This window comes from Berghia stephanieae, chromosome 3 (assembly GCF_034508935.2).
Source record: "Berghia stephanieae isolate SIO BIC M18660-M18661 chromosome 3, UCSD_Bste_1.3, whole genome shotgun sequence".
In the NCBI taxonomy this organism is placed as follows: Eukaryota; Metazoa; Mollusca; class Gastropoda; order Nudibranchia; family Aeolidiidae; genus Berghia; species Berghia stephanieae.
In genome coordinates, this window is record NC_088362.1 from 43,302,087 (window position 1) to 43,323,937 (window position 21,851).

Consider the following 21,851-nt stretch of genomic DNA (forward strand, 5'->3'; position numbering starts at 1 on the left):
ATTTCACGAAAATGTTAATGCCAATTTTATATTACACTTAATATCCTTTTTTTTTAAATGCTATACTTTATGATGAATGTTTCCACTCAATCGAATTGCTGTTACACCGATTTTAAACATTATCAATTCGGTTTACTATGTCTCTTCTATTTTTTTTTATTGGACCACAAGGAACAAAATATCCATTTGATACGTTTCAAGTCCGGTGTTTTATTTTTACTGTCATTTACAAAACCCGTTGCTTTTCATAACCTAGTACTCGTAGGCATTCAAATCCGATCAAGTCAAGTAAAGTTATCTCTGTAAAGTGCCTTATCTAAGGACACAACGCCAGGCTAAGATATAATAATCATTCTCGTCACTCTGGTCACTAACCTCATTCACTATCGCTTGACTTCATTACACGGGGCCTTCGCCAAAGTTAACTTATCTTGATCTTTTTATGGAAGATGATTTCAAATCATTTACTTGGCTATGGTTGCCAACTTGATCGTTTTGACTTGCTTCTCTTGATAGATACGGTAAAATAAAAAAGGATGCCCTTCCGCCACGACATCAGATATTGTCGCCTAGGCAATCATCGACGAAATATAGATAATTCATCAAACAAAATGTCTGATGTTAATTGGAATCACCCATATTGTCCTAGTGAGCAAATTAGGAGTTATTAACCTTGCCTAAAGGAAGAAAAAAAAACGAAAGTGCCCGAAGCGGGGCTCTAACCCGGGACCTTCCGGGTACAGTGCAATGCCTTGACCACTCGGCCACTCACCCCCCCCCCCCTTAGAAAAGGGCAAAATGTGATGCAAAGTTAGAGAAAAATCAAGGTTAATAAAATTCCACTCTTGAACTTACCCAGCTGGTTTTATTCCATATTAAAAACGAATTTCATGGATGCACCCTTTGTATATAAAAATATTTTAAAACATTCACAACATTTGGGAAAATTTAGAGCAGAGCTGACATTCACCTCGCCGTGGACATAACCTGAATCTGGGGTAAAATTGAATGGCTTCAGAGAAAAGAAAACCGAATGTTTCGTGTACAAATCTTTTCTAATATTTCCATTTACGACATTGTAAACAAATCATTGAAACCACTCAAGTTTAACGTATTCTAGTGTTGTGACTATCTTACACGGCGGCACTACACATTATATAGAGGCCATGCGATGTTATGTTAGATAAATAAATTTACACACCATTAAATAAAACGAAAACCTATTGTGATTCAAGCCGTGTCAAGCGTATCAAAGTGACAGAATTTAATCTCTCTACATATTCGTCTCAAGTCAAGATATCGAGACGTTAAATTATTATCTGGCGAAAGCAATCGGGAACAAAAGTGGGATATCAAAAAACTAGTTCCAATCTCATTGAAAGTGTAAAATTACTCTTCTGGAGGACTGAATAGGTATATCTTGTTTATATGATCTTCTGGTTTCAGAGTGAGAGCATCTTATTTTCTAGTCTAAATATATACAGGTCGTCGATAAAAATCATCCATCCTCACTCTTTTACGTCCTGTAATCCTTAGAATTTGCTTAAAAATCCTGCTACTAGAATAGTTATGTCACCATAGGAATCAATATGTAACCTATTCATTTTTAGTGAATTAGTTACATACACACTTTCAAAGATTTTGGAATAAAAAAATACGTGTCATTTTACACCAAGGTATTTGTTTTACATAAAAATGAACAATCCACCTGCGATCCCGTTTTTTTGTTGTTTTTTTTTTATAGTCTTTGACTTTGAACGACAGATGCTTTAGGATTTATCCGTGGCAGTCGGTTAATATAAATAAAAGAAATAAATAACATCCTCCCTATCTAGACGATCCTAACCTGAAATGCGTCTTCGGTATCGCTGTCCAAAAGACCGATACAATCCAGGCAGCGCAGCGTCACAAACTGAACAATTGTGCTAAAGTGTATTGCTCAAATTACAAATAAAAAGAAATCTTTCTGTTTTTGGAGAAATTTTAAGAATTAGCACCATGCCTAGTACAACCCTTGGGTTGGTATCAGACATATTCTCCTGCCATTAGTTTTCTAAAACAAAGTCCTCCTACAAAGCTCGAGGACTCTGAAATTGGTATATCTATCCTGGTTCTCAGACGGACAGGAAAATTGCTTGAAATCAGTTGAATATGGTGTTAATCTACTGGGTGACAACATTTAAAAAAAAAAAAAGAAAAAAGAGACAAACAAACAAAACAAAACAATTTAAAAAAGACACCCACTTCACTTTATTTCGATTTAAACTCGTCTGTTTGGGTATGATTCGAGTATTCAACCCAACTCGTTACATCTAACCGTTGCAAGCTCGAAGTATTGGTTTAATTGCAAACAATGCTCAAAGTGACCCACATGGTGAAAATTGTACACCGCTTTCCGATTATCTAATATCACAATAGATAGTATGCGCTTGGCTAAGAAGCTCATAACATTGCCATCCGGAAGTATAACGGACCAACACACAAAACTGTGTGTATCCATGAACGTTTATAGTCAGGTTAATACAGTTCAGTGAGCATTACTCCTAAACGCGGATGGCAAAAAAATAATAACAAATACCTGAGTGACGTCATCTTCGAACTATCTATAGGCAATTTTGTTCAGATTGACTTTTGGGTATGTTTACAACTTTCATATAGATAGTATGCGCTTGGCATAGAAGCTCACAACATTGCCATCCGGAGTTTTAACGGACCAACTCACAAAACGATGTGTTACCTTGAACATTTATAGTCTGGTTAATACAATTTAGTGAAAATTACTCTTAAACGCGGATGGCAAAAAACAATAACAAAGACCTGAGTGACGCAACTTCGTGCTATCTATACAAAGCAGTTTGTTTACATTTAATAAGAAATATCCAAATGCTGGACAGCAACAGATATAATCGATGACTTGGTTGGACGAAAGCCTGAATATGGATCGCTCTCGTTGGACATTCGGGGTCTATTAGCCATTAGCTAATAAATAGAGGTGCCTAAATGAGTCAATAAAATGGAGATTAAGATAAAGGGAGTAAATATGACTCATGAATGAACAACACAAAATAAACGACGTTTCGGCCTTTGGCCATTCTCAAGTAAACACAGTATACATACACACACACACACACACACACACACACACATATATATATATATATATATATATATATATATATATATATATATATATATATATATATATATATATAATTAGATTGTCATAATAATATAGGCGAAAATTTGTAAATGTGTGTGTGTGAGAGAGAGAGAGAGAGAGAGAGAGAGAGAGAGAGAGAGAGAGAGAGAGAGAGAGAGAGAGAGAGAGAGAGAGACGTTAAATTATTATCTCGTGAAAGCAATCACACACACATTTACAAATTTTCGCCTATGACAATCTAATAATATAAATATATATGTATTTTGTGCTTACTTGAGAAAGGTCAAAGGCCGAAACGTCGCTTATTTTGTGTTGTTCATTCATGAGTCAGATTTACTCCCTTTATCTTAATCTCCATAGCCATTAGCTCCTTCTCGTATTGTTTTCATTTCCTTCTCAAGCATTCTACAAATAGTTCCACTGCTGACAGGGGGTTGCCATTATTCCAAATGTGTGTATCTTGTATTGAACTCACGCAAACCTGGATATTTTTATTGATTCCCTATTCACACTGGGGTGGCTGGGTCCCTGGATTTAATATTGTATCTGGCGGAAGTAGCCTATGATAGATAAGCGTCTTGTTCAAATGTGGGAAGCAATTCCTACAGTCATCAACCAACAGAAATGGGAATGATTATTAATATCCAGCCCGCATGGGCATGATGGTTGTGAAAAGCCTAACTTTAATTTGACTGACAATTTTTCACCTGACTGTCTTGAAGCACAAGGATATCAATGTTATTGCTAAGTAATCAAAACAAAAACAAACAGCAACAACAACAAAAAGAAAAGAAAACCCCAAAATATCCCGAGCAAATAAGGACAATAAACAAAATACTTAGCAGGATTATTCTTTTCTCACGAGAATTTATTTTTCTCTTTGAAACAGTTTGTCCAAGAAAATCTTGTATATCGGCACAGGGTGCTTACTCACATCCATGGCTTTGATTAGTTTGCACAAATTTTGGTATTCGACCTCCTCGTAACGCCTGAAATGACCCTCAATGTCAAGGCTCCGGTAAAGATCCCTGACCTTCTTCACACAATTTTCATCCCAACGGCCATAGTTGTCCTGGAATTGAACATTTATATGTATTACGTGATTGTGTTTGGTGGCCCTTTATCTGTGATCGCCGTGATTCTTTACTCAGCCATAGAGGAAATATTGTGGAATTTGTTGACGACATCGTGATGTTTTTATTTTTATGTTTTTATGTTTTAAAAAAATTATTTTAAATTTAGTAACCGAATTGAATGATCACAAGAAGGGTTTTGTCTTTTGGGAGGCCTATAACACATAATAATATTACAAGAACCGCAGAATCAGGGTGTAAATAAGAACCTGGGATTTTACACTAAAGGATGTTTTAAAGAGTGCGAGTATCAGTCAAAGATATCCCATTGTAGGTGGATGTATCATCAGTACATTAAAAACAACTGCTTTACATAAATTAGCTCAACACCTAAGGGGGGATTTTGGATTAGTAAAGCGCATCAAATCGTTATAAAACCCTGGAAATTGGCGATTTCTATATTACTTTATATTTATTTACCTTAAGAACTTTTTTCTGTTCTTCTGTACAGTTATCTAAAGCAGTGACAATCAACCATGAACATTTGTTGTCCTGTATATCGGTGCCAATTTTACCAATCACCTCCCGGTCGCCATAACAGTCCAAGAAGTCGTCCTGGATGATAAACATTGAAATAAAGAAAACAATTAAATTTGGGAAAGACATTTTCAGATGATGCTCCACCATTCTAGTATGTCTGTATCAGCGATATCAAAATAAATGTGATTGAGCTTCCTGAAAGTTTCATTAAAAATATTCCCCGGCTCTGTCTGACATCTGTCGGTTCTTATGTTTTCTACCAGATTTTAGACTAATTTTCAAAAGGCGTCATCTTCTTTATAGAAACACTGAATACTTTAAGGAAATAACCGTAGCATATTTCCTTGTGTGAAGGATGGCGCAATACCAAAGGCAGCTTTTCGCTGTTTGATCATGTTGCTTCAGGTGGTAGGCGATTCAATAATCTCTGGAGGATGGATGGAAGGACATGATGTGAATGCTCAATCTTGGTGTGGGAATTGTCATTCGACATGTATTTCCTCTCGTCGGTCTGGAGATTACCAACGGCGAATTTTTAAAAAACCCCAAAAACTTTATATAGAGCAATAGCAACTAAAACGTGCTCACATGGATGAGCAACACATGTAGGGCGAGACATGTTTCCGTGAGGAGCTTTTACATTTTTCTTGTCAATCCTAAAATATGAAATTTTATACGTAGGAGACATTTTGGGCAATTGTGTCCGATTACCCTCTTTAAAACCATTAAGCTTCTTTGATTTAATAATTTGGGAATTATAATAGTTGACCACACTGAACAATTCTATTAAAAAATCCCAGCTTATTTTTAATGCAACTCTTTAAATCCCTGAAGTGAAAGAAGATAAGATTGACTCTTAGGGACATCAGTTTTAAACAATTTTTTCGGATTTTTGGGGGTTAATAGGTTTTTAAAATAAATTATTTTCACGTTCAAATTTGTTTTGGGGACTGTGACGAGCTTTTTTTCACTCGTCTTGCGCGTCTAGTTCAAAGCCACATCAATAGGGTTCACTTCCCTCGTAATGATGCATAATAACTGGTTCTAAACTATCGGAACAATGGCGGACGCCATTATCTCCATCACCGCTCTTATGAAATACTTCTCCGACGAGCATAAAAGTGTATCCAGAGGAGAAAAACATTATAAATTGGATCATGTTTTGACTTTTATACATTCTGACCACATGGTTTGTGAAAAAGTTCTAGTCAGCATGAAGAATAAAAAGTACCGATTTTCTTTGTTTAGAACCAAGTTGCTGCCTGCTGGGCGGACGTGACATCAGTCTATTGAATCCTATTGATTAGTGGACAACATGTACAACAATATTTGCAAAGGACAATTAACACTTTGGATTCAAGACAAACAGTTTCTTAGCAATTTGTCAACACGAATGCGTTCCAAATTTCGATTAACGGTTTAAAACCATGAAATGGTCAATTTATTATCACGAACTTACCCATTGTCAACGGAACACTATTTCTTACACTTCCCTATCCGCTTTGGGCCTAATCTTCTCCATACTTACATTTTCAATTGTCTGCATACGTCCTGCTAAACAATTATCCTCACAACTCGAATGCAATTTCGCAACAAAATTAAATATCATTATTCTTGTTCTTGTTTGGTATTGATTTTGAAAAACAATCTTTCCTCAAAAAGATCATGCACGAATGTTATCGAATGCACTGTGGCTTCATACCATACCAGCCTCGTGAGGTCCCAAGTTTGATAGCTTTTGTCAATATGGTCAATATATGTCAATCGATCGATATTTGAAGGACGAGTTTTCTCGCCAACTTTATAAATACGTGTATTTGTTTTTTTTGTTTTTTTTTTTTTTGTTGTTTTTTTTTTTTTAGATTGGCAGTTACCTGGTTAAGAGAGATAAAAATAACACACCTGAATTTGAAAATATTCTCCCATCTTTATCAGCAAGGCTAAAGCTTCGTCGTAAACATTCTGATCCTTGACTCCGGCCTGTATGGGAATAAAGAAATTTCATAAAAATATAAAAATATCGATTACTTGATCGATAATCAACCGTGATCTACCATAGCCATCGTTATCTTATAGCCTGACACTAGAACCCAAAAGGACTTATAGTTTGACGTAATTTTTTAGGTTTGTGCAGCGTCTAGTGAGTTGTCGTTAGTAAAGCTCAAGGAAACAAGTGATTCCATTGGTTGAGCTGTTGAATACAACTCATGATTTATTTTCTTTTGTGGCCAAAGACTTGTCTTTTCACGTCATTTTTTTTATCAGTGTCAGGCTATAAATTAACGATGGCTATGGATCTATGCGGGTTGTTTTTTTTAGTAATATAATAACTCTTGGGGAAAGGTCTAATTAATCATAATAATTGTAATCAGTCATATAAAGAATAGAAAAATATTTTGATTAACCCTCTCCTTACCAACCATAGGAAAATCGTCACATTCGTTCCGATACAACCAACATTATTCTTATTCAAATTTCTCTTGTACATCAAAACATTTAAAGAAAATGAACAGTGTGTTGTAGAGCATGCCTTTGCTAAAGAAATTATGCATCGAAGAAATTTACTGCTATTATGTCTGAGTGATAAAAATATATTTTTGTGTTAGTTGGGTGTAAAATTTTGGGGAAAATCCTGAAAATGGCTGGTAAGGAGAGGGTTAAAAGAAATTTAATCTCGGTATAAAAGTAGTAAATTTCTTAACATCCTGGTAACGATGACAACATACAATTGTAAGTTAACATCCTCGATTCGGAATAAAAATACGATAGAAAGAATAACAGAGAAGAATTATTCAACGATTACCATCAGAGATATAGCAAAATTGAAAATTTAATTGAAATTGAGACCTAGAATTCAAACAAATTAATAAGCAATAACTTACCATGATCAGACCCATAGTTGCAGGAAAGTAAAACGTGTAATAGGAAGTTTTGTATTTCACTATTCTTTTGTAGGTCTCCATTGTAAAATGGGTGAAATCAATTTCCTTAGGGCAGGCATATGTCAAATCCAGATGCTGGCCCGCCAGGGTATAGTAGATAAACTGCATTGCAAGGGTAGAGATATTTTAAAAGTTGAAAGAAATTGATTTAATACCACCTGGCACCAAAAAAACAAAACAAAAAAACGCATCGTGAAAATTTGCTTAACCTAATTTTTTCAATTTTAAAACCACTTTATTAAAATTCCAGACTAAAATACCTCATTTAATAGCCTAAGGCGCACTGTAAGTTTGAGATGTGTATCTTTATTGCAAATGACATGGCACGATAATAAAAAGCTATAATTTTTTTTTCTGGAAATTAATTGTGCTCGCATTCACTTCCTCATTACGACTTCCGGTTTTTATGCACCTCTGAGAATTTTGTCTAAATGAAGCTGAGCAGCAGCTTCTGTCACCGTCAAAAGACAACAAACTGGCAGCACGTGGTAAAAAACGTATTCCTGTCTTTGACCGCTACACTTCCATAGAAAATTATAGACAAAAATAACCATAAATATATGGTTGTTAGGTGGTAAAAGAACCACATACTCATAAATATTCGATCACGCATCAAATGTTGTCTTGATATTGATATTTTATGAAACAAATGGTAAAATTGATCAAAAATTACTTTAGACCTATTTTTAGACCACGGTAAAGTTAATTATTCAAAATTAATGTGCTTGTCTGAACAAAACAAGAACTATTTGGATCCTGATTTTCAGAATAATTTAGCCATATATGATAAATCTAACTTATATAAAATTGTATTTGTGCATGTTTATATTCACTAAAAGTGTATTATCTACAGTGTAGACAACAATAGACAAGATACCTATTTTGTGCTCTACGTTTTCCGGCTTCTTAAGTTCCTAATCGCCAGTCTCGAATGCGAAACCAAACGATACAAACGATTTCAATGTCAGTGTTCGAGTTTGTAATTTGAATCGATTATAAAGAACCATAAATATTCGATCACGCATCAAATGTTATCTTACAAATGGTAAAATTTATCAAAAATTACTTTAGACCTATTTTTAGACCACGGTAAAGTTCAAGATTAACCCGTAACAGTTTTCCGGTCTTTAACTTTTTTTTAGATGTCTCACTCCCATAATTTTAGATTGCTTTGTAGATTGGTTTTCATCTTTACGATTCACTTCGTAATTTGACTAACACTAACAATCACTAGATTCACTTAACGACTCTTGCGTTGACGTTTCCTGGTTGATTAGGATACTTTTTGAGAAAAGGCACTTTTCATTTTATATATATATATATATATATATATATATATATATATATATATATATATATATATATATATATATACGCTGCCCCTAATATTGGTAGCCTAGCTGTTTGTGATTTGTTTTGTTGATTGATGTGCACGAAATTATAGGACTCGGTATGAGAGGGTGTGAAAACGATAGTTGAATAAACAAGCGAAAATGGGTTGTAAAGAGAAGAAAAGCCGACAGAGAGGATATTATATTTTGTTTGTGAATTGAGTTTGATTGTTATTTCGTGTAGATTAAATCACAAAGTAACAATCTGGAACGTGTGTCAATCATTAAAAATAAAATATTTTTAAAACATTTATCGTAGTGCGTAGCACCAACCACTTTCAACCGGCAAAAGTCTAGCCTATAGAGCAGTATAATTAGGTGCCCCAAACGTAAACAATAACAAGTTGCTAGTGATTTTCGTTAGGGACCGGAAAAATTTACGCACAATATAGGTCTCCCAATTTTGTAGTTTGAGTTGTAGGCAATACACTTTCAGTATTGAAAATATGTTTACATAAAATCTAACAGTTTCAGATATAATAATATAAGACTAAATTATTCTGAAAATCAGGCTCCGAATAATTCTCGTTTTGTTCACACCAGCGCAATAATTTGCTCTGGTCTAAAAATAGATAGACTGTAACTTTTGATAAATTTTACCTTTTGTTCCATAAAATTTTTATATCTAGACATTATTTGATGCATGATCGAGTATTTATGAATATGTGTTTCTTTTGCCACCTAACAGCCAAATTTTAAAGGTTATTTTTTTTCTATAATTTACATTGGAACCTGAGCTGTCAAGACAGGAACATGTGGTTTGCCATGTGCTTCTAGACCTTTGTTTACGTTTGGGGCACCTAATTATACTGCTCTATTCATAGTATTATTGACTCTCGTCCTTTCCTGATAAAAGTTTGTTCCGAGTTCCGCACGTGTGTATTCAGTACACTGGAAATAACAATATTTTAAAAAGAACCAAATATTGTCTTTACTTGTTGCCTTAAACAATACTGACGACATTGATATTGAGCCTATTACAGGCATCTTCAAACATGAACAGGCATATAATTTATGACAATTCAACGGCTTTATCATACCGTTTTGATTTAGAGTTGTTCGAAATCGGGCACCTGAAATCGATCTCAATTCTCGCCACCGATATATCAATTACTGACGATACTCTTACCGGGCTGCCGGTTGGCCATAGGCGTGGCCAATTTGGTCAAAATTGGCCCCACAGAGAATATTGTTTCTACAGTTACTTTAAATCCACATTTATATCTATTTTTAATTTTTCCTAGTCCGTTAGATTTTTTGTGATTTTCGAAGCCGATGAGTTTTCCAAGGAGATCAGAGTTTTAGTAAAGTTTCCCCAAGTGAGGTTCTTTTTGGCCACTTTTGACATCGACCACTGGCCTCGAGCACGGCTGTGCCTCGGGGATTTATAATTTGTAAAACTAGAATGTGTTGACTGGTATTCCATTTTCTTCCTTTCTACTTGCCTTAAAATAGCCTCAATGTTTTTTAAGCGCCATCAAACTTTTAAAAACAATAACATTTTAAAAGAAACGTAGATCCCATCATCTTCCTTGCGGCTGACACCGATATTACCTAAACTTAAAAGTGCCCCAAGCCCGTAACCTCATAAATAAGGATAGAACCCCCCCCCCCCCCAAAAAAAAATCTTGCGTATTACAAATACAAAGCATCCTTGACCCCCCCCCCCCCTCTCTCTCTCTCTCTCTCTCTCTCTCTCTCTCTCTCTCTCTCTCTCTCTCTCTCTCTCTCTCTCTCTCTCTCTCTGAAGCTCCCTTTAAAATATTCAAAACCCTATAACTATAAAGTTATTCTCTTTTTAAAAGTCAATCAAACTTCTCGAATCTGGTGTTACCAGGAATTGTGTCAACGTGTTGAAGTTGAAAATTAAGTAGTTTTGCCAAGGGAGTACAAAAAAAAAGAGAAAAAAAAAAGACAGAAAATATGCCTAGAAAAGCTCGAACCCCTAACTCACCCCACCCCAGTTAAAGTTACTCTGTGTTAAAACAGCCGGCCACCTCGCGCTTGGTCAATCAGTTTAGCCCTTATAATCACTTCCAGTGTACGGAATACACAGATCCAAACAAAAATGTTGATTGGATCCGTATGACAGGGTTAAGGGTCAATCGCAGCATAGTTCGGGTCATTTGCATCTAATTATATGGGTTATGTTTTGACTGCGGCACTAACTGCTCAGCTCAGTGTGTAGTTGTCAGTTGTCTCTCTTACTCAGCCAGTCAGGCCTTTGAACTTTGGCCTGAGGATTTAATTGATTTCAATTTTGTTTCAATTTGGCAAATTTATCTTTCAACTCGACTTACATTGTATTTACGGGATGCGCTTTTTATTGTGCCACGTTGTATATAAATATGGATGGTTTATATACATTGATAATATCTCCGTCTCATAAAATAAAACACAATATCTAAACATAGAACGAAAAATAGGCGATTTGTATAATATTTAAATTTAATATGGCCCACTGGGAGAATAAGTGAAGCAATGTAAACATAATGTATGTAAAGTGGACAAAACTCCCGGGTCAGAGTTTTGCGATCCACCTGGGTCAGAGTTTTGCGATCTTTGTCACCCATCGATCAATGATCATGATCAGCATCGCTTGAATTCTTTATACGGCAAAACGCCATAACGCTTAGTCATCGACGGCAACATGGTGGATTAATATCCTGGGCCATAGATGATCGATTAAAAATTATTTTTCCACCTTATTCTTACCAAGAAAATTGATCACAGAACAGAATCCTACCAAAAACTCAAAAACTAACTTCTTTCAACTGCATAAAACGGTCAAATCCCCCCTCCCCTACCTATAATTCCATCAAAATGAAGCAATATGTAGCTTACCTTTCGCATGTTTTTAACAAGCTGGACGTAATAGTCTTCATCTTTGAAGTAGATGTCCAATAATTGAAATGCAGCAGCTTCCAGGTGAAATACATCATTCATGGCGTGTCTACTGTTTCGAACCTGAGAGAAATAGGAGGAAACAGCAAAAATTTCATGATATGTGTTTTGAAGTAGATTTCCAATAGTTAAAAAGCAACAGTTTCCAGATTAATAGGATGAAACGTATACTCGTGTTCTGGACCGTTCCCACAAAGCCTTTAGACATGGTCTGGACCATTGTCTCTTAAACGACACCAAAATTCTCCTCTTACTGGTTCAGAACTTGGAGAGCTTCTCTTCTGCTTTTTAAGAAACCACATCTTCGCCTCGAGGATCCTTATTCTTTCAAGTCGCCTCCATTATCTCGTAAATATGCATCTCCTTCCGTATTCGGGGAAACTAAAAACAAGGACTACGGGATTTCATTCTGCTTGCAAGTAGGACACCGTTCATTATGTCTTTGAGACACATAGACTGACACTGACCAATTACGTCACAATATTAGGTGTGTTTAGTGAATTAGTTTTAATAGTTTTACCAAAGGGATCATTTGTTTATTGTGTACAATTAATAATATAACTCTCTTCGACTTGTACTATAGGAAAGTGCCACGCTATCAGTTAACAAAGGCTCAGTAAGGGCCCCTAATGAGATACAACAGTCGCTTGATAGTTGGCAGGATAAGAGTTGTCTGACTGTTTAATTCACGTCTATAACATGTATCTGATTTTAAAAAACCATGCTGCTTTATGTTAATTGTCATGTAGGCTTTGTGATATTACCATGAACATCTATTCTGTAAGAAGAGAATTGTCCCCTATTTTAACAGGTATTGTTTTGTAGTGTAAATGATTTAATTGAGCTTTTATATAGAGCAATATCCACTAAACGTCCTCAAAGTGCTTTACAAAGGGGGGTCCCCTGGCCAACAGTAACACTTAACATGGGATAACGTGACATGACGCCTGTTAGGGGATATTACATTTTTTTTTCGGACAGAGACAACGCTGTTAACGGCCAGGTACTCGGTTTACACCTGAGTACGGTGAAAGAATGTGGGTAAAGAGTCTTTTCCGAGGACTCAACTTTGCGCTGAGTGAGGCTCGAACCCAGGACCTTCCGATCCGAAAGCGAGTGTCATACCACAAGACCACATCGCCGCACAATAAATAGTAAATAGTAAGATTCAATCGCAAAGAACTGGCATGTTTAACTGAAATTGAGATTCCGACTGGCGTAACCCATGATCCCATGGCTGACTTCGTAAAGAATCCCGAAAACCAATAGACACTTAGATAACCACACCTCTTAGACAGTTGTTACAATGTAAATAATGGCGGTGATTGGTAAACAGATTTTACTATCGATGAAAAGTGTCTGCAAAATACCCACTGTCCACCGCTTCATCAATAGAACCAACACAGAAAACAATATGTAAACTTAAACATTTATAATATTATCGAGAAAATCATGTGGTAACTAATCACCCGTCTTGCGGTATAAAAACAATAACAATACTCATAATGAGGTCGATTTCATTCACCTTATTGTTTATAAACAACCAACCATGCTTGTCCCACCACGTTTGAAGGTGTGTCACAAATTCCATGTTTTGAATGGACAAAAATCTACTGGTTAATTGGATGTGAGTGGAGCCTGTTTTATTTTGTTGTTTTTCCCCCCTCTCTCTATAGATAGTATGCGCTTGGCTAAGAAGCTCATAACATTGCCATCCGGAAGTATAACGGACCAACACACAAAACTGTGTGTATCCATGAACGTTTATAGTGAGGTTAATACAGTTCAGTGAGCATTACTCATAAACGCGGATGGCAAAAAACAATAACAAAGACCCGAGTGACGTCATCTTCGAACTATCTATATTATATCAGTTTCATCTGACGAAAAGCACGTTTTTATAGATAGTATGTGCTTGGCTAAGAAGCTCATAACATTGCCATCCGGAAGTATAGATAGAATGCGCTTGGCCAAGGAGTTCACAACATTGCCATCCGGAAGTATAACGGACCAACACACAAACTCTGTGTAACCATGAACTTTTATAGTCTGGTTAATACAGTTTAGTGAAAACAACTCACAAATGCGGATGGCAAAAACAATAACAAAGGCCTGAGTGACGTCATCTGCATACTATCTATAACGGACGAACACACAAAACTATGTGTAACCATGAACTTTTATAGTCTGGTTAATACAGTTCAGTGAGAATAACTCACAAACGCGGATGGCAAAATATAACAACAAAGGCTTGAGTGACGTCATCTTCGAACTATCTATAGGGAATATATATTTATTTTTACATCTTTAAAGGTCAATATTTCTTAAAAGCTTGATGTCAGCAGGAAGGTTGTCCAATGAACGGAACATTTTGGGGGGAAATGAGAAATGATAATAGGATTCAATAGTCTGATGTCGCGTCCGCCCAACAACCAGCAGCTTGGTTCTAAACCAAGAAAATCGGTACTTTTTATTCTTCATGCTGGCTAGAACTTCTTTCACATGTCATGTGTGTCAGAATGTATCAAAGTCAAAACATGATTAGATTTATAATGATTTTTTCCTCTGGACACACTTATATTCACGTTCGTCGAAGAAGTATTTCATATGGGCGGTGATGGAGATAATGGCGTCCGCCATTGTTCCGATAGCATGTGTTTAGAACCAGTTACTTTGAGTCATTACGAGGGAAGTGACGTCACGACTGTTAAACCCTATTGCCAACGGTAGATGAACGAACGTTACATATTTGGTATAGAGAGACAAAATAAAAGAGAGTGATTGTGAATAATGCTCATATGAAAAGGAACGCTATAGATAATATATGTGTCCCATCATCTCTTTTATTTTTTTCTCCATTTTATTGGCTGATTTATCTTTAGTTTTAGTTTTTTTTAAATGGTCCCAATGTGTATTTACTTGACTTCATTTAACATTGATCTACTGCGACGTGCTCTTATTTGCAGGTCTGATTACCCAATTCATTATGGGCTCATTGTTGTAATGGAAATCTCAAAATAAAAATGACGCAAAATATTGTCCATTACAACAATGTTAAACTAGACCCATAATTGCGTTCGAATGTCAGACCTATATATATATATATATATATATATATATATATATATATATATATATATATATATATATATATATATATATATATGTACACGTCTACTGGCATTCTCCAAACCCGATGATAACTCACCACCTGACTCCAGCATTTCTGTCCCCTCCTGGTGATCGATCTGTCCACGATATCGTCCGCCACAAGGAAACATCCCTGGAGCTGAATTAATTTGAAGAGGTAATGTTATGATATTAAGTATTCAACAATGAACAATGACCCACCGAATCGAAGCCGGTTTACATCAGGATGAGGCAGATATTTTTAAAATGTCTATTAAGTCATAAAAAGATCAGAATTAAATTATTGACGCTGTTGTTTTTGTTTTTTAAACGTGTCCCCCAACATGCTCAAAACTCTTTAGAAGGGGTCCTTAGCCCAATAGCAACAGTAAACAGTCGGACGAGATATGACATGACGCCTGTTAGACTATAATATTATAACCATTTTTCAACTCTGTTAATAGCAGGGTACTCATTTTACACCTGAGTACAGTGTGAGAATGTGAGTAAAGAGCCTTTTCCAAGGACTCAACTTTGCACCACTCAGAATCTTGTGATCCAAAGACAGCAGCTGCTTCTAATGGTTCTCACACTACTATGTTACGATGAACTATCCAGGACGCAAACTCATCGCCGCAATCATGTACGGTCGCGAACCCTCCCGGAAGCTTCGTCATAACGCAACGTTCAACTAGATGCTCTACGGTTTCGGGCTCTTGATCACAATGGGTACATGTTGGACAAGTAGCAAGCCCCCACTGAAAAAGTGAGCGTGCCTTGGGGCAGGTTCTCGACGGAAGCCGATTGGCTGCCACCCAATGCCTCCTCTTGCTGGTGGAAAAGCCTGGCAACTTACTTCTTCCCCAGTTTCGAGGAGTCGATGTCCCCGCCCACTCTAGGGATTGAATTAGTCTAAACCGACTTCCATCTCGTACACGCAGCTCTGTTCGAAGTCAGGGAAGCTACGCACAAGGGTTGCCGGGACTTATTTCGGCTTGAAACAAGGGCACCGTCCATTATGCGCTTGAGAGCGGTAGTCTCCAGCAGTCTTTAAATTCGTTACCGCAGTTGAGGACAGCCGTGAAACCCCCCACCAATCTTGTCACAGAGCAGTTTAAGATTGTGTGGTCTGCTATCTCTGGCGTTCCCTGACAATGGGGACAGCTGACTCCCTCAACCCCATCGATGCATGTTTGCAGGAGTCCTGCCGTGGCCTGTCAGCAGTCGGTTTGAGGCGACCCACTGTTGTCGATTGCCGTTCCTGAAGCCTGGCATAAATTCCGTTGGGTGCTTGATTACCCCAACTCCCTCGGGCATGGTGTTTGTCCATTTTACCATTCTGGCTTTCCCAATATCGAAGTATTTCAGTCCTGAGTGGTAGAAGGGCTTTCTGGATTTGAGTCGTGATGTTCTGGGAGTTTCATTTATGATGGTTTTTAATGGGGTAATTAGGGTGAGGTCTTTCAGTTCGTGGGCTACTTTTTGGGTGGCTTCTTCACGTCTGGTGGTGCGATTGCGCTTATAGTTGGTTTGAGGCATCCTATTATTATGCCCACTCTTGCGGAGCATCGTCACGTTGTAGTTGTGCAGGAGCTTGAGTACCTTAATGATCCTGAAGGTGATGCCAGCCGATATACAATCATGCTGGAACAGCTGATGGTGAAATGTCAGACTAAGAACGGCGTACAGACAAGCCTGCCTTCTCCTGGGCCCATATTTCCACAATTGACGTTGGTGAGGGTGCTTGAGCCATGTCAGGAGTAATTCCGGTTGACCGTCACTAGACCATCCTGGATAGCGGGCGCCTTGAACGGCCCGCCCTGATATGTGAGGGAATGGAGATCAAACCCGGCACCCGAATCGACCACACATAGCAGTTCATATAGTTGTATAGTTGTATTTGAGTTTAATAAATTCAACTTACTCTTCTCGGTGACAGCATCTAATAATAATAATAATAATAACAATAATAATAATAATAATAATAATAATAATAATAATAATAATAATAATAATAATAATAATAATAATAATAATGAAACTTACCAGTTCTATTGCCCAACCACCCATCCGTGCCATTTTACACTCTCTCTCTGTGGCATCTTTCTTCAAGTATCTGAAAATGAGAATGGCAAACATTGCTCGGCGTTTTTTCCCTTCTGGTACGTTGTATCGTAGACTCTGGTGACAGTCGGAAAAGAGAAAATAAAACGATTAATTAGAATAATATAAATTAACCAGTAGATTTTTTTTTACCAATCAAAACACATGAATTGTGACAAACAATCAAAGCCTCTAGACCAAATATTATAGGTTCGAGACAGACTGCTTTCTCTCAGTCAAGCGACCAAATATTATAGGTTCGAGACAGACTGCTTTCTCTCAGTCAATCGACCAAATATTATAGGTTCGAGACAGACTGCTTTCTCTCAGTCAAGCGACCAAATATTATAGGTTCGAGACAGACTGCTTTCTCTCAATCAAGCGACCAAATATCATAGGTTCGAGACAGACTGCTTTCTCTCAGTCAAGCGACCAACTATTATAGGTTCGAGACAGATTGCTTTCTCTCAGTCAAGCGACCAAATATTATAGGTTCGAGACAGACTGCTTTCTCTCAGTCAAGCGACCAAATATTATAGGTTCGAGACAGACTGTTTTCTCAGTCAAGCGACCAAATATCATAGGTTCGAGACAGACTGCTTTCTCCCAGTCAAGCGACCAAATATTATAGGTTCGAGACAGACTGCTTTCTCTCAGTCAAGCGACCAAATATTATAGGTTCGAGACAGACTGTTTTCTCAGTCAAGCGACCAAATATATAGGTTCGAGACAGATGCTTTCTCCCAGTCAAGCGACCAAATATTATAGGTTCGAGACAGACTGCTTTCTCTCAGTCAAGCGACCAAATATTATAGGTTCGAGACAGACTGTTTTCTCAGTCAAGCGACCAAATATCATAGGTTCGAGACAGACTGCTTTCTCCCAGTCAAGCGACCAAATATTATAGGTTCGAGACAGACTGCTTTCTCTCAGTCAAGCGACCAAATATTATAGGTTCGAGACAGACTGCTTTCACAGTCCATTCAAATTCACACCAGGACTTGATGGATGGTTCCGAAAAATCTATATTTTTATATAAAGCAGACAGACTACCTCCTGTAAAAACCCGATTGACGGATTATATGTGATTCACAGTGTGTCCTGAAAATGTTGATTCCTCTAAAATCTCGTCCTTATTTCATCCTTGAATGAAGATGCGGCGGGTGGAGAGCTGTGATTTTTATGTTATCTAAAAGCAAAGAACTGAGTGACATCAATATAGTTCCAGTCATTGATTCTATGCATTTAGGTAAAATACTCACAACATCCATCAGCCCGATATAACCTACCAGCACACAAAACTATGTGGGTAACATTGAACGTGTAATGTCTGTATTGATTTAGTGTGAACTATTTACCAAAATTCCTGTCTAAAAAGAATAACAAAGAGCTGAGTGACGTCAAGTTCGTTCCTTCTATATTCAAGATATTTATGAGGTAAGTCCATGGATGTTTCTTTTCGAACATTATAACCACAAATTAAGAACTAATAATGAGCTTTTTTCCATACATAGTAGATGAAATAAATGGTCATGTGGGAAATGCAGTTGTTGCAGATAGCACAAGGGTATGCATGATTTATTGTAATAAAAATAAAATTATATGGTAATGTCAATGTGCGGTAAATTTCAAAAGTGAATTCACTTTAATTAGTTTTTTGAGACGACGCGAATAAAACTTACTGCCTTATAATCTTTCGGTTGGACACACACACACACACACACACACACACATACACACAGACAGATACATATACACAGATACATACATTCACACATCCACACACATGCCCACACGTCTATCACATACACACACACACACACACACACACATATATAATATATATTATATATATATAATATATATATATATATATATATATATATATATATATAGAGAGAGAGAGAGAGAGAGAGAGAGTGTGTGTGTGTGTGTGTGTGTGTGTGTGGTGAGAGAGAGAGAGAGAGAGAGAGAGAGGCAGGCGCCAACAGAAATGTTGAGGAGAAAATGTATGGAAATATATAGGGTTGAAAAGGAAATTTAATGAGATAGATTTATACATCTTTATTTTTTTATTTTTTTAATTATGCCCTTCCTCCACGACATCATAAAATATTGCCGCCTAGGCATTCCACGAAGGTAGGTAATGGGGATGGTGTATATTACTTTTCCATGTGCTCGAGGTCATCGGTCACATTGTAAAGTGTGCTCAAAATGACCCACATAATGAAAATAGTTCACAATTTGAAAAGTATCCAACGTCACAATTGGTCATTTTACTCAGCATGACTCAAGGGTATGTTTACAACTTTCAGAACAAACAGCGTGTTTACATTTATTGAGAAATGTCCATCTTTGTTCAGCAACAAATCAAGTGATTGATGACTAGGTTGGACGGAAACATGAATTTAGATCGCTCCCATGCATCAAGCAATATGTCTGATGTCAACAGGAATCACCCATAATGTCCAAGTAAGCAAATTGGGGGTTAATAATCTTGCCTAAGGAAAAAAACCAGTGCCTGAAGCGGGGCTCGAACCCGGGACCTTCCGGGCCACAGTGCAATGCCTAAACCACTTGGCTACTTCGAACCCGGGACCTTCCGGGCCACAGTGCAATGCCTAAACCACTTGGCTACTTCGCCCCCTGGACACATATATATATAGGTAGAAAAGAGCGAGAGCGACAGGGAGAGAGAGAGAGAGAGAGAGAGAGAGAGAGAGAGAGAGAGAGAGGTGTGTATCTGTGTGTGTGTGTGTGTGTGTATGTGTGGAGAGAGAGAGAGAGAGAGAGAGAGAGAGAGAGAGAGAGAGAGAGAGGATACAAGAATGGAGAGGAAAGAAAAAACTCACCCATACCCATACACACACAAACACATAAAACGTAGGTGTGTGTGTTGGGAGGGGGTGGGGGTAGGGGTGGGGTAACAATCTTGAGGCTAAGATGGGGGGTTCTAACGCTGACCACACTCCACTCCAAAAAGACATTACCTTCTCAAAGAATTTGGCAACTTCCTGCATATCAGGACTGTCATAATCCTCCTTGGTCAAAAGTTGGATCACACTGGGATATGCATCCACAAACAGCTCCTCTTCTTGATCGAAATACTGTTTTAAATCAAGTTTCGCGGAAGACATTTTTTAGCTCCGTCTGATTTCAAAGTAAAGCCGTTCTGGTATCAATACTATGTTTTAAGAGACTAAAAAATTGAAAAGTATAAATAGCTTTGAAAGGATGGTGATACAGCGCGTGAATGTTTTTTGTTGTTGTTTTTTTTTTTTTACCGTAAACCACTTTTCAAATAAATAAGTTGTAGAGTTACTTTGCGCTTTTATATATACGAGATGCTTGATGGTAACAAACAAATCACAAATTGTTCTCGTCAATCGCAATCCAACGTTAACTGATGGAAAGAACCAACCACAACTTTTGCTGGTTTCATTTATTATTCAAATAATAAATGTAACTTTATATATGATAAGTCAATGACTGTGTCTAATTCTCGCTGAGCCACATAGAAATTGGTTTTTTTCCGCCTTATAAATATTCCGCCAAGGCTATAACGAGCTGAGGTTAACATTTTGGTGGTATCATTTCATTCAATGTTTTAAAAGACACCAATAAGAGGAAAATAAACATTCATTTTCATTGTAACTCGATCTAAATTGTTTCTAATAACCATTTTAAAACTAGATCTAGCTTAATGATAACGGAGGTTTTAAAAAAGCATCGAAATTTGATTCCTTGATTTGGGCGTGCAATCAATCACCCAAGGCCTACATAAATTAAACATCACACGATCAGTTAACCAATAGATAGAATGTAGTGCGGGGCGGTCCTTGGCAAGCTTAAGGACCACGGTCCTACGGTCCTTGGGAAATGAAGACCGCAAGGACCGGTCCTAGAGGACCGGTCCTTTTCGACATTGAACATTCCTGAGAGACTGTTGGAAATTCGAACCGGTTTGACCTTTGAGACCGTGGGATCGTTCATTCTTGAAGCGTTAAAGACCGCTACACGATGAAAACCGTGGTCTACAGGAGTAAAACACACGGAGTAGTCACACTCATTTCAAATTGTAACCTAATTAGAGAAGAGGGGTGATGCCTTCTTTATTTGCTCACCGTACTTCATTGTTACTTTACTTCGATAATTTAATAAAATTTGAAATTTATCCCCATTAACGGAGATAATGGCATCGCCCAAGGCGTTGATCGAGTTGTTCGTGGCGTTGATACACACACGCAACTACTACCCCCCCTCTCCCCCCCCCCCCCCCCACACACACACACATTAGAGGGCAGCGAGCATTGAAGAGTAAGAGAGAGACGTGAAGTTATAATAAGAGGGGGTGGATGAGGTAATAAGAGGGGTCGATGGTGACTTTTCGCCAGATCTAACAAACTCAGCTACCCATTCATTGCTGAGTAGACAGGGATTCAGAAAAAAATCGACTGCACCCGGGATCGATCTCTTGCCCTTTGCGTATAAAGAGAGTGCTCTATCAACTGAGCTATCGGGGTCCCCAAATATTCTATTGGACTTTTTAAAAATTCAGACGTTATAACTGGGTTTTTTGGAAGGAAGAAACTAATGAAACTCATATTAT

The 21,851-nt window shown here is 37.4% G+C and overlaps 2 protein-coding genes across 5 annotated transcripts in view; both read right to left on the reverse strand.

Moving 5' to 3' along the window:
- Positions 1–1,130, reverse strand: part of LOC144967780 (zinc transporter ZIP1-like) — a 19,796-nt gene extending 18,666 nt beyond the window's left edge. The window contains exon 1 of one of the 3 annotated variants that reach the window (XR_013644464.1): positions 856–1,130. The gene's annotated coding sequence lies outside the window, so the exon portion shown is untranslated. Of the gene's footprint in view, positions 1–375; positions 402–855 lie in introns of those variants that run through there. The other 2 variants (XM_078905411.1, XM_078905415.1) reach the window with 2 other exon arrangements.
- Positions 1,131–3,998: 2,868 nt separating this feature from the next.
- The window catches only part of LOC144967783 (farnesyl pyrophosphate synthase-like), a 47,677-nt gene continuing 29,824 nt past the window's right edge, over positions 3,999–21,851 (reverse strand). Inside the window, exons 1-8 of one of the 2 annotated variants that reach the window (XM_078905421.1) lie at positions 20,233–20,754; positions 17,186–17,320; positions 15,219–15,299; positions 11,951–12,073; positions 7,656–7,817; positions 6,676–6,753; positions 4,714–4,848; positions 3,999–4,232 (exon numbers count right to left, since the gene is read on the reverse strand). In XM_078905421.1, the coding sequence (XP_078761547.1) occupies positions 4,029–4,232; positions 4,714–4,848; positions 6,676–6,753; positions 7,656–7,817; positions 11,951–12,073; positions 15,219–15,299; positions 17,186–17,320; positions 20,233–20,379 (1,065 nt within the window). In that variant the 5' untranslated portion in view covers positions 20,380–20,754 and the 3' untranslated portion in view covers positions 3,999–4,028. Of the gene's footprint in view, positions 4,233–4,713; positions 4,849–6,675; positions 6,754–7,655; positions 7,818–11,950; positions 12,074–15,218; positions 15,300–17,185; positions 17,321–20,232; positions 20,755–21,851 lie in introns of those variants that run through there. The other variant, XM_078905420.1, reaches the window with a different exon arrangement.